Source organism: Apteryx rowi, unplaced genomic scaffold (assembly GCF_003343035.1).
Source record: "Apteryx rowi isolate R43461 unplaced genomic scaffold, aptRow1 scaffold_1140, whole genome shotgun sequence".
Lineage (NCBI taxonomy): Eukaryota > Metazoa > Chordata > Aves > Apterygiformes > Apterygidae > Apteryx > Apteryx rowi.
This window is the reverse complement of record NW_020447354.1, coordinates 48,196-61,212: the sequence shown is the minus strand read 5'-3', so window position 1 is coordinate 61,212 and position 13,017 is coordinate 48,196. Positions and strand designations below refer to the sequence as shown.

The 13,017-nt window shown below is 37.2% G+C and overlaps 1 protein-coding gene across 1 annotated transcript in view; it reads left to right on the top strand.

Moving 5' to 3' along the window:
* The window catches only part of IMPG1 (interphotoreceptor matrix proteoglycan 1), a 48,603-nt gene extending 40,058 nt beyond the window's left edge, over window positions 1–8,545 (top strand). Inside the window, 5 exon segments of the mRNA XM_026079243.1 lie at window positions 3,420–3,630; window positions 6,664–6,763; window positions 6,765–6,841; window positions 6,939–7,120; window positions 8,349–8,545. Coding sequence (XP_025935028.1) covers window positions 3,420–3,630; window positions 6,664–6,763; window positions 6,765–6,841; window positions 6,939–7,120; window positions 8,349–8,545 — 767 coding nt within the window.
* The last annotated feature ends 4,472 nt before the right edge of the window (window positions 8,546–13,017 follow it).

Here is a 13,017-nt window from a genome sequence, read left to right as displayed (position 1 = left end):
TTCAGAATCCCTGCTGATTTAATACCTTTCAAATACCATATGTCTGCAACCCTTGTTAAATTGTATAAAGTCAGTAACAATACATTGGGACACTACTTTAATGTAGGAAGCTTAGAATTTTCAGTCTGAGTCATGACTTTTCCTTATACTGTTTTGTAAAACTGAAGCCTGGATCTGTTTTCGGTTTTTAGTTTTTACTGTTTCAGTTGTGAACTTAATTTAATTGAAATGGAGAAGAAAGATGCTATTACCTTAGCATGCAGATGCCTTTATCGGTTTTGGTTAAGCTGTCTTTTTATGTAAAGATCTTTGGCAACTCCAGAACAAAACATCCATATACAATTCATACAACAGTTTCTAACCTATCTTCATTTTACATATCTCTTCATGGCCACTAAAAGAATTGGAAGTGTTTGTAAAGAAAATTTAAAAACTGCAGTATTTTAACTTTTAAATACTGCTATGATAAATTTATATTTTGCTGAATAAAGTAATAAATGAGTCCAAGAAAGAGTGAACTTCAGGCTATCACACATTCTCTGCTTTGGCAGTAAATTTCATTAAATAAAAATTAATTCAAAAAAGCTGATAAAATGCAAATACAGAAAAGTACAAAAATCTTTTTTCGCCTCCATATCTACTGCTTTATTGATATGGTATTTCAACTTTAATTCAAGAAAGAGATATCAAAATGAATTTACACAAGATTGTTCTCAGAACACAGCTTTCAAGGATCATGAGCAGTAGCAAAATAAAATTTTTTTTAGAACCTCACCGTATTTCCATATAGGTGTTTCAAAGCCCCACTGTCTTTTTACTTCAAAAAAAAAAAAAAAAACTGTTTAGTAAATTAAAGTAATTGAAGCAAATCCTTATTTATTGTGAAAATAAGAGCCATCTAGTGGTAACAAAGTTATACCACAGTAAAACTCTCAAGGGAACTGACAAGTCCAAACTTTATTACTACGAGACCCAGCCTTTTATAAGCGACAGCTGCAAGGGGCTGATTGCATTGGTTGTAAATAATGCCATAAAGAATAACGTAGCAGGATTTTAAAAATATCTGCATATATTTTTTCTTAATCTAAACAAAGTGAAAACATAGAAAAGATGACAAAGTATGGCAGGCACATAGCCCGAAACTGTGTTAAGGAAAATGAAATACTATCACAAAGAAAATGACCCTTTAACTCAGCAAAATGCTCATACCTAACTCTACTTATCAAATAGAAAAACACTGATACCGTTCAGCTTCTGAAAACTGAAGAGCTGTAGCACACAACCATAGATAATGCATAGCTAGAGCCTGTTTTTCTCTGATAGCAGCATCAAACTTTATTTCCACTAGTATGAAGTTAAACTGTGATCATGAAAACTGGGGAGAGACTTACAGCAGACATGCAGTTAATGCAGCTATTAATATTTTAATCAATTACTTTGTTCTACAAACTCTTCTGTTAATCATTTTTATTTTGTGAGTGTTCTGGATTTGTTAGGAATGCAATTCTCTGTGGGATAAGCGAGGAATGTGTAGAAACTAACTTCCTCTTTTGATTTGCCACCTATTTTTGTTCCGTTAGAAATTACATTTTGTAATTCCCCATCAGTAATTTCAATGACCAGAATGAAGTACTTTTTTAGAATAATTATCTTATAGGCATATAGGCATATACATACATATACATATGCCTACATATAGGCAAGGGTTTGCCTGACAGTAATGTTATCTTGTAATTTATTGTAATTCAGCAATGCTCAGTATTGTTTTAAGGTTTATTTGTAAATCCATTTATAATCCAGGAGCAAAGTAGATCTCAAATTAACATGCATAGGGCATAGAGCAAAGAGAGAGCAAGCATGTTAAAACTGCTTCCACTAGTCTTAAATTCAAAAAAGCAACTAGCTATAGAATTAAAGAGGAGTTCAAAATGAACAGCTCAGCTGGATTAATTTCCAGCAGTTTAGCATATCCTAGTGCATGGCTGAGATTTCCAGCACTGCTATAAAGAATGTAATTCTCATTTTTCACAGAAATTAATATAACTAAGCATCTAGGTCCCTGAAATGGCTCTGGAAAAAAATTCTCAGCCACAGATACATAGGTACTAGGTGCAATATCCAGTATGAATCTTAAAGAGAAATGTTAAGCCTGCATAACTAGAAAAGGTTGTTTTTCTTCCGCACTGATATTTTAAGTGATTTTGATAATTAACTCCTGTATACCAGACCCAACCCCAAGTTCCTCTGTTTAGCTAAGACAACATGTGCAAAATTTCCTTGAACAGTTCAGGTCGCTCAGAACTTGGTGTCCTGTGTAGCCTGGCTTGTATCTGTGAACCTGCTCTCATTTCCTTCTCCGTGCTCTGCTTTCTCGCCTTTGTACACTTTTTTTTTTTTCTTCTTCCTTTCTGTATTCACGCATCTGATGGAAACTGTTTGCTGCTCATTTACTGATAAGAATAGAATTTGTAGCCCCTAATCTCGTTCTTCTTAGCTTTTGCCTTCTCTCTATGGGCTTTACCCCATGATGTGCAAGAAACTGCTTCCACAAGACAAGATTGGTGGATGCAGCCCTCCTCCTTATTACCTTATTCTGCCTTTTCAGCATGCAGCTGGGCTGCGAACTGTGTAAAGATGACTCCTGTTGGGTCTTTCATTCATTTCTAGTAAGAAGCAGGGGATAGGAAAGGAGAAGTAGACTTGTCTGACAGGGAAAGATAGGACTTTAGGCTCTCTCTAACTTTAGCCTTACTCTGAACATCAGCAGATTCATTTTCCCTGAATCTCATAGATTACAAATCAAAAAAGAGTAAGAGACTTACAGCAGTAAGTCCCTTACTAATAAGCCATAAGCCCCTTACTAATCAAAAAATAAAAAAATCAGCAAGTTTTCCCAGTGCTACCAGATCTCTTCCCAAAAAAGCCCTGAAAACATGTATTTTCTGTAGACAGTGCCAGTATTTCTAGGTTGCAGTCATCATACTATTGTGCAATACTCAATAATCTAATTTCCTCTCCTGGTCATGTTCAAAATTAGATTAAGATGATTGCAGCAGGAGCTATATTTCTTACACATGTGTAAGACAGTAGCATAGCACCGATGAGTGTAAAGCTAGCACTTTATAGTAAAAAAGGATCAAAATATCCAAAAGTGAAAGTCCTTGTCAATGAGACAGAAATAAAGTCACAGCTTAAAATAATGGGGGAAACTGTACAAGAAAATATTAGCTTTCATGCTTCCTGTGTCATCTAGAAAAAGAAAAAACATGTCCTTTTTTGCTGGACTACATGCTCCTATTAACGTGCACAAGTAGCAGCCTAGTAAATTTGTATTGTTCTCTCTAGCTGCCACAAAGCCTGACAAATACTTTGGGGTAATGCATCAACACATCAATTAATGATTTGCCCATCCTTTACAGCTGATCAGGCAGACCCATGCAAATTCATGGCCTGTGACAAGTTTTCAGAATGCGTAATGAACGAGTGGACAAAAGAGGCTGACTGCCTTTGTAAGCCTGGTTACGCACGCCGGGATGGACTACCGTGTCGGAGCCTGTGTGAGATGGAACCGCATCTCTGTGTCAATGGTGGGACATGTGAGTTAGTTCCAGGAGGAGGAGCTGTCTGCAGGTAAATAAGTGACATTTAACACACACTCTGTTAATGGATCCCCTGAAATGTCTGTTGCATGAAGAAACAGTGCTGAGTCTGTACTTTAAACAGCACAAACTATCTGCTAACAAGCCAAGAACTTGGTAATCAGACACTTTAGACTACATTGCTATACTCTGCCTCAGCACAAATAGATTCACAGAATCACAGAATGGTTGAGGTTGGAAGGGACCTCTGGAGATCATCTAGTCCAACCCCCCGATCAAGCAGGGTCACCTAGAGCACGTTGCACAGGATCACGTCCAGGCGGGTTTTGAATATCTCCAGAGAAGGAGACTCCACAACCTCTCTGGGCAACCTGTTCCAGTGCTCTGGCACCCTCACCGTGAAAAAGTTTTTCCTCATGTTCAGATGGAAGCGTCTGTGTTTCAGTTTGTGCCCGTTGCCTCGCGTCCTGTCGCTGGGCACCACTGAAAAGAGTCTGGYCCCATCCTCTYGACACCCTCCCTTCAGATACTTGTACACATTGATAAGATCCCCTCTCAGCCTTCTCTTCTCCARGCTAAACAGGCCCAGCTCTCTCAGTCTTTCCTCATAAGAGAGATGCTCCAGTCCCCTCATCATCTTTGTAGCCCTTCACTGGACTTGCTCCAGTAGTGCCACATCCCTCTTGTACTGGGGAGCCCAGAACTGGATGCAGTACTCCAGATGTGGCCTCACCAGGGCTGAGTAGAGGGGGAGGATCACCTCCCTCGACCTGCTGGCAACATTCTTCCTGATGCACCCCAGGACACCATTGGCCTTCTTGGCCACAAGGGCACATTGCTGCCTCATGCTTAACTTGGTGTCCACCAGCACTCCCAGGTCCTTCTCCACAGAGCTGCTTTCCAGCAGGTCAACCCCCAACCTGTACTGGTGCATGGGGTTATTCCTCCCCAGGTGCAGGACCCTGCACTTGCCTTTGTTGAACTTCAGGAGGTTCCTCTCYGCCCACCTCTCCAGCCTGTCCAGGTCTCTCTGAATGGCAGCACAGCCCTCTGGYGTATSVGCCACTCCTCCCAGTTTTGTATCGTCAGCAAACTTGCTGAGGGTGCACTCTGTCCCTTCATCCAGGTCATTGATGAAGAAGTTGAACAGGGCTGGACCCAGTACTGACCCCTGGGGGACACCGCTAGCTACAGGCCTCCAACTAGACTCTGCGCCACTGGTCACAACTCTCTGAGCTCTGCCATGCAGCCAGTTAAACTAAACCATTCACTATGGATAAATCAATTTTGGCCTATTAATATGCATAGACCATCGTGATCTAGTTATTTATTAGAGATTCATTAGAGATGCATTAGAAATTCAGTGTCATTGGCAGAGATGACAACATTGCAATCATACATTCCTTTCAGATTCCCAGATACATCTTGGAAAAATAAAATTATAACATCTTCACACTTTTGCTATTGATTAAATAGTACAATTTTAAGAAATTAAGTTTTTCTGAGCTGAACTAAAAAGGAAATCTATATTTTTTTAAACACGGCTATGAACACCACTGTATGACTCCAGGCCAGCCAGTAAAGCACATAAAGGCTGAGACTGCTTGCAGGTTTCAGAGCTTTCTAGGAAAGAATTGAGGAATAGCAGCTGCTCCTAACTGCAAACGGATTCCATAAGGATTTTTACATGGAGTGACATTAAGACAATATTAAGTACTGCAATAGTACCTGAACACATTGATTGTCCTGTAAAAACATCAAGCGTAATCTCACTTTAAGACTAGACTGCCCAGAGCCCATGTGGAACTCTGTATACCAGACTGGCACATGGTAGTTGACCAGCCAAGTGCGTAAGCAAGCGACAAGTTATGTAATCCTTGTACTTGCTCATTCTCTCTTACTACCAACTTTAGTAGATTAATGATATGTCTCTTAAAGTATTTAAGGTTAATATCAAACAACAAGACCACTGAACAAATTCTGCATATGGTAATTTCACTTTAACAACATAACTGCCATAATTTATTTTCTGCAGCAGGCATCACAGAAAAGATACCGGAAGATTATACTGAATTCGCCAAAGTTACTGTTGAATTCCTGATTTTCGGAGTCACAGCAGTACAGCAGCAGCAGTACTTTGTACTAGTAATTAGTCTGCGATCTAAAGGGGGCCTGTTAAAAACTTCAAAGGGTATAGATTACTGTTCCAGATAAACACACTAAGGAAAAATAACACCTTTCCATTTCAGAGACGCCTGGCTTAGACAGTGTACGGTAATTAGCAAACCATCATTTGGGAGGTCCTGAATGCCATCTGTAGAATGCTTTATCTTATAGACAGGCCATGGACATAGCAGAGATAAAAGTGTTTAAAATAATAAATGAAACTTTGTGAATTATACTAAATTACAATAATTTAGCATCAGTCTCAACCTGACAACTTGTGCAAACTTGTGCAGTCTGCACATAGTAAATTATAACCTACAGTGGAAGCATCTGTTTTAGTCAAGCACTTGTTTTGCTTGTGAATTTACTCAGAACCACACTAGTATTCACTTCCACTAATTTGAAACCCTGTGTTCTCATACATAACAGGGCAGTCTTCTCCCTTGCCTTAAGGGGAACTATTCTTCGTAGAACTCCCATTTTAGATCTTGCTTCTCAGGTTAAACATAAACAGAACAGGTGTCAAAGACATTACATTTACAGATTAATCCAAAACACCTCTGAACTTTTAGGGCGCTAGAACATAAACATTATTTCAACTTCATTGTGGGGCTAGGAATTAGTCGGAGTTGTTCCAGATGTGTAATTTACTTAAAATTTGGAGGTGGGGAAAGAATATGGTAGGGTCTTGTTGTTTAACGGTAACACTCATGAATCTAAGAATATTTTCTTTCTTCTATTATCAATCATATTGTTTCATACAGTCATATTACATTTAATTATATTGGGAATACCATGTTTATATTTAATTACAGATTTTCCTTTATTTTCAATTGAGGTACTCTATATTTTCTGCCCTGAAGTTCTGTATATTTCTCTCTTCCTCTCCATATTTTAGATGCCCTGTACGCAGACACAAGTTTTACCAAGGAGAGCGCTGTGCAAAATTTGCTCCAGAACCCATGCAACCCTTCATTTTTAAACCTGTCATTCTTGGCTTTACTAAGCCTTGTTTTTCTTTTCATCATTTTAATTTTTAAGTTAAGAAGAATATCCAAAAGAAATTCTAATTTGGAGTAAGCTGCTCATGATCTTTATCTTCACATTTTTAAATGTTCCTTTTTTTCTTTGTAATTTAAAGTCTTATATAAACAAAAATGTTCTGTATTGTAGAACTCCTACTTTCAACAGCTGCAATTCAGAAAATGCTGTAAGAATTAATCCTGCTTTTGAACATGATGAACCCATAACTAGCTTTTGTCATACGGCTTGTAGCGTAAGTGCTTGTGTCAGTTCTTCAGAGATCATTGATCAAGGAGCATTACACACATTTGAAAACACAGTTCAGCATGGAAGTAAAATGCATGTAAATCCTTTCCTTGTCCCTCAACAAATAGCCGCACCTCAAATAACAGGTCCATTTTCATGTATTAACTCTACAACTAAGTCATATTTGACTCTAACCTCTTGCTTGATAATTTCAGAACTAAAAATACTAATTCATATATTTAATTTTTACATTTACTGCTGTGTAGGCTTCCTAACAGAATTGTAGAACTGCCTTTGTTACAGCTCCTTTGCATGGCTTTGGTGGTCCAACCTATCAGAGTGTTTTTGGTGATTTAATGAAATAATTAATCATCCTGTGCATTTTTTTTTTTTTTAACTGTTGTAGGTCACCAGAAGACCAGTTTACCAAGCCAAGACTAACAAGTTAGTCTCTGAAATTCTGCAATTCGAGCATCAGCCAGACAAAAGCAAGGTTTGTGACTATTTTAAAGAGCTTTCAAGTTCTATTGAGTTTCCTATTTGTAGATGTTACCAGGAAGCCTCTCTTCTTACTAGTTCCATATTCCATTTACAACTGAAAAAACTGTCTGATGTGAATTTGTTTTCTTTTTTCTGTTGAAGATCACTTTTGTTTGGATGCTTGCTATGACAACAATAATCAATTCTGAAGTGCTTTTATGCAAAGTTTTATTATATGCAAAGTGCTTTTATGCAAAGTTTTATGTCATAGTCATATTCATATAATAAGTATTCACCATATTCATATCTAAAATAATGAAAATGAAACTTTATTAGGAGTAACAGATCATTTAAAAACGAGCTTAAAGTTTAAAAACTACGTAGCTTTGGAACAAGCAGGAATTCCAATTTGAGCAGAATATTGTATAATGCTCATATCTTAAACATGTTGTTTCAAGTATGGGATACCCCTTGTACTTGAATAAAAATGTGGGGAGGGGGGGAGAAGGGAGAAAAGCCAAGTCAAGAATTTCTCTAGTTGCCAGACTGTCCCTTAGTTCTGATGTATTTGAGCGTTCTCCCTCAAAAGATGGACCAAAAGCTTTTATCTTGCCATTTGCATTGTTCTGAATCATAGGCTGGTTAGGAACAAGAAGGTTTTACTATAGCTGTTAGTACCCATATCCCTACAGGGTTGCCCTACCTCTAGGTATTAGAGACAGGATACTGGACTACAAAATCTTTGGCTTGAGCCAGTACAGCCATGCTTAGGTAAATACGGAAACAGGTAATTATACCATAGAGAACAATTTATTTTCACTGATCTTGACACAGAGGATTCCTACCCAGATTTGGTCTCTATGGGTACTTCAGGTGAGAGTTTAGGCCGAGCTGACAAGAAGGGGGCCTGGAACACAATGAAAAGATCTACAAGTCGACAAGGACGAGCTGTGAGCTCGGGAGAGCTTGAGAATGAATTGGCTTCTCTCCTAATAAAAGCACTAACATCTGCAATTGTTTTTAAGACCTAGAATGCAGCATTTTGTTACACCCATCTTAAAAGAAGTGTGTGTTGGGGGGGGGGGGTTAGACCAGTAAACTTCACTTTTATACCAGCTGAACTAGTTAAAGTTATTACTTACAAAAGCATTAAATAACTTATGACAAAAATAAATTAGCACAACATGTGTGGGAGAAAACTGTGCCTCCATAATCTGGGCTGTATTTAACTGCCAAAAGTGTATTGACAGAGCTCTTCACAAGATCTAGCAAAGGAAATGCTGAAACTAAGAGCAACAGCTCCATTTCATAATCTGGAACACTTCTTTGGGGACAGGATTTTTATGGCACTTGAATTTTCAGAAGGAGCTGGATGTCTAGAACTCTTAAACTGATTTGAAAATTCCAGCCCAGATCTTTAAAATGATTTTAATTTTTTTTCCAATGCATAATGACACCTTACCTTTTAGGACACCTCAACTACAGTAAGTATAACTCTGATTTTACAAAAGAATATATGAAAATAAACATAAAATTCCAGTAGAAACTAAAAGAACTTCTAATCCCCTCCTAAGCATGAAAAATGTTTCCATTTTCAGCTATAGAGTCACTACATGGATTCCCAGTTAGTTCTCAGAAAAAAAACTGTACCCAGTTAGTCATCCCAGAATAAACAGAAAGTGTGTTTCATGTCCATGTGAAGAACTTGCTCTTCCTTTTTTCTGAGCTCAGTTGAAAGCACACGTTGTTGCAAACAGCTGAAAACCACAGCTACTGCTCTACAGGATTAGGTCTCTGGGAACATTTTGTATCTTGCTCAGCAAGTAGTATAATAGGAGGAATAAAACAATCATGTGAGTCTCTTTCTTTGAGCCAAAGCAGTACTTGACAATGAGCTAGAATTCACACGTTCAAGCACATTCAGACTGAGACATAAGGCAAACAAAAAAGCCCACATCTAGATGGTTTACTACAGTCGAAAGTCAAGCAAGCTAAAGTTCTCTACAAACGATCTTGATTCTCTGCTGCTTAAGTCATCTACACATGTGCTTTCTGCTCTTTTGAGAAGCAGAGTTGAACACAGCTCATTCAAAATGCAACGTTTGTCAGGTAGTATCAGGAGAGAAAGGAAGTCTTTTTTTTTTTTCTTTTTTTTTTTTAAACTATTTTGTCAACTGCTGTCCTTTTAGTGACTGCTGTCCATCCCCTATTCAGGGAAAGGGAAGCTGAAAAAGAMGACACTACTTTCAGGTGCAAGGATCTTAAGACAAGCTGTCTGGAAAGTCTGTTTTTTTCAGTTCATCTACTGGATGCTATTCTGTGTGTCATCTGTTTGTGCTTGCACATGGCATTTAGGGTGAATAGGCTTCTTAGCCTAATAAACACCTGTGCTGCGAAAGATACCAGAGAGGAGATGTAACAAACAGACAAAACCTCAGAGGACCTAGAAGTATTTGACCTAAAACATCCTGAAAGTATTGTAAATGAAGCACTGGATAAGAAAATGGTAGAATAATTTGTTTCATGATGCTGAATCTAATTGGTATGGCCAAAGGGTGCTCCATTGATGTAATTCAGCTGAAGCCTTTGTGGATTCCCCATCATAAATGTATGAAGCGTCATTCTCTGCTCATCAAGACCAGTTACTGCCAAGTAGCATCATCCTCTGAAAAAGTGACTCTCAGCCACCAGGAAAGATGACTGGAATTAAATTTGAGGAGGAAAAAGAAGAGACTACAATTTGTTTCATATTCATGCCAGTCACTTGGATTATCAAGCAAACAGTATTTTGGACTAAAGAGATATGGCAACAATGCAAGTTAGTCTATTTGAGCTCCCCACCAATATCACAGATTTAGCGTACAGTCACAGGGGAAAGAAGACCTAAAAGAGCATTCAAAGGTGGAAGTGCTCTCTTCTCAGTTCAGTTTTACAAATTTACAAATATGTATGGTAGAGTGGCACACTGCATTCTAATTATTTTATAGTAAAAAATACGTCCTTCAAATTATGATGAAATAGGTGATACTTGTTATTTTGTATAGAAACACGGCATTGCTATACCAGGGAGTAAAAATAATAATTCTACTGTAAACTCAATGACTTGTGTAAAAGTAGGTATGTAAAATAGCTTCAAGAATAGAATTAACTCAGTTTTCCTTAGAATGAATTGGAAATTAGCCCAACAGATTTTAGTGAGATCTTGCCTATTAACAGCAGATTAGTAATAATTTTCAAATGCAAAAATGCTTTTTAAATGTCTTATGAAAGTTTCTCTTACAGGTGTTCAAAAAAAAAAAAAGGATGCCTGTGTTATTCAAGATGGGACTTTCAGGTTACATTATGCATGAGAAAATTCAAGGATTACTACAGATTCACCATTTTAGAGAGAAAATCAGTATATATGAAACACATTGTTTCACTAAAGAAAAACAACACCTATTTGACCATGTTTAAAATTTTCCTGTTAAGAAGTCACCAGTGTTAAGATGCATGCATTAAGCATACAGTGCTTACAGGTTTTAATTGTATTTTTATTTAAGAGCCTAGTGCTAGAAACAGATCTTGCTGAAAAGTGACAGTTTGCAATATTGTATGTCACAAACAGTCTGCTAAACACGTAGATAAACCTTTAAAGCAGTTCTACACCATTTTCTTAACCTTTCTACATTCGCTAAAGCGGTGTAAGTGGCAAACATTAAAGCAAGAGCTGTCATTAGTAAGGGTCTTTTTTTATGACCAAAGGCCACATTAAAAGCGTTTGGGAACTTTTTCATTCTCACCTTACAAAACTCAGATTACAAATCACAAACTGGTTGGGGTTTTTGTGAGCGAGTGAGTATGTGTGTGTGTGTGTGTGTGTTTTGTTTTGTTTTTTTAATGGCTTCTCTGAACATCACTCGATTTCCTGTTAACATTGTGTGTATTTGCGCGCGTGTGTTTGTGTGTGTATATATACCTCCTCCCGCAGACACACACACTTCACTGCTTAATTGCTGGTGATAAACTCTCTTATCCAAAGACTTCACACTTTTTGCAGAGGCAAAATATCTGCAGTTTTCATCATTTAAGGATATGAGATTTATATTCACAACCACCCAGCAAGTTGATTACATATTCACACAGGCATGCACGCTTAAAACTCGGCATACACACAAATAATTTTGAGAGGTTACTGTTATTTTTTGTAGAAGAAATTTCAGCAGACAATCGGTGGCCATTAAGTATTTTATAGGCTTAGCAATTTGTGTTCAGTGGATCCACAGTCCAGATTCAAGTATGAGTATTACTTTTCCTTGAACATCTTTTTCATGAGCATATACATGTTGCACCAGCACTGTGTAACGTTCAGGCACTGCTTGCTGCTTGGTTCATACCAGCAGTTGTATTTACAGTTCAAAGCGAGGTTCTACAAAGCTCATGACTATACTGGCTGACACCTCATTCAGATCTGAACTGTGTGGGTATTTGGGATTGTAGCTGATCTCAGTGACAATTCTTTTTTGTTTTTAACAGCTAGCCCCACACAATTAGCACAGCAAAGACTGAACTTTAGTTTACCTTATTATCTGCCCTCAAGAGAACTCTTTATGAATTCCAGACAAGTAACTGCACAAACAGGTTTGCCTGCAGAACCAACAGAACTAGAAAATGTGTACAAATGAAAGCAATTCACCAAGAAACCAAGGCTGAGTTTCCACTGCTGAAATATTTTTGATATATTTAACTAAGAAATATGAAAAAAAGAAAAAAAAACAGAAACTGAAGATGCAGTCTTACATAGTAACACTTCAGAGTGGAACCTCACTTTAAAAATACTTCTTGCAAAGCATTGAAAGTCATCCCTGCCAACAAATATTAGCTTTTTGCAGTTGCTCACATAAGTTAAGAATGCTGAAAGCATTCCATCGTTTCCCTTACGACTGTATATTTTGTATGTGTTTAGCATATTTTAATTAATACCAGTTTGCATTAGGTAAAAGTAATTTTTAAATGTGTAATTTAATAATGATTATTCATGACTATTTATCATGCCCAACTATTAATTACCAAATATATTTGCTGGATTTAAGTCTTTTGTATTTCAATAAAATATAATAAAACTATTTACTTGAAAATTTCACAGGTTATTGAATTGGTATTTAATCTTACACTAAAAAAACCACTATCTTAGAGTTGGTGTTAAACCATAGTTTAACATAGGAAATAAAGATCATAAAGAAAATGATACAGAACTATAGTTACTAGATATCAAAGTCTGAATTTCTTCAATCATCTTAAATTTGAAAAAAATACCACTCTGATTTGGCCCTTAAAACAGCGAAGTTTCATGATTAACGCATTTTTTGAAGGAAAAAAAAAAAAATTCTTGCAGCTTATAAAGTCCAAGCATCGTAAGCAGTTTCACTAGTCAGATTGGCATAATTGAAAATGAAAGAAACAGTAAACAGCATAGCAGATGATAAATATGTTGGATACCAAAAAAGTCTCATGGTGAAGTGAT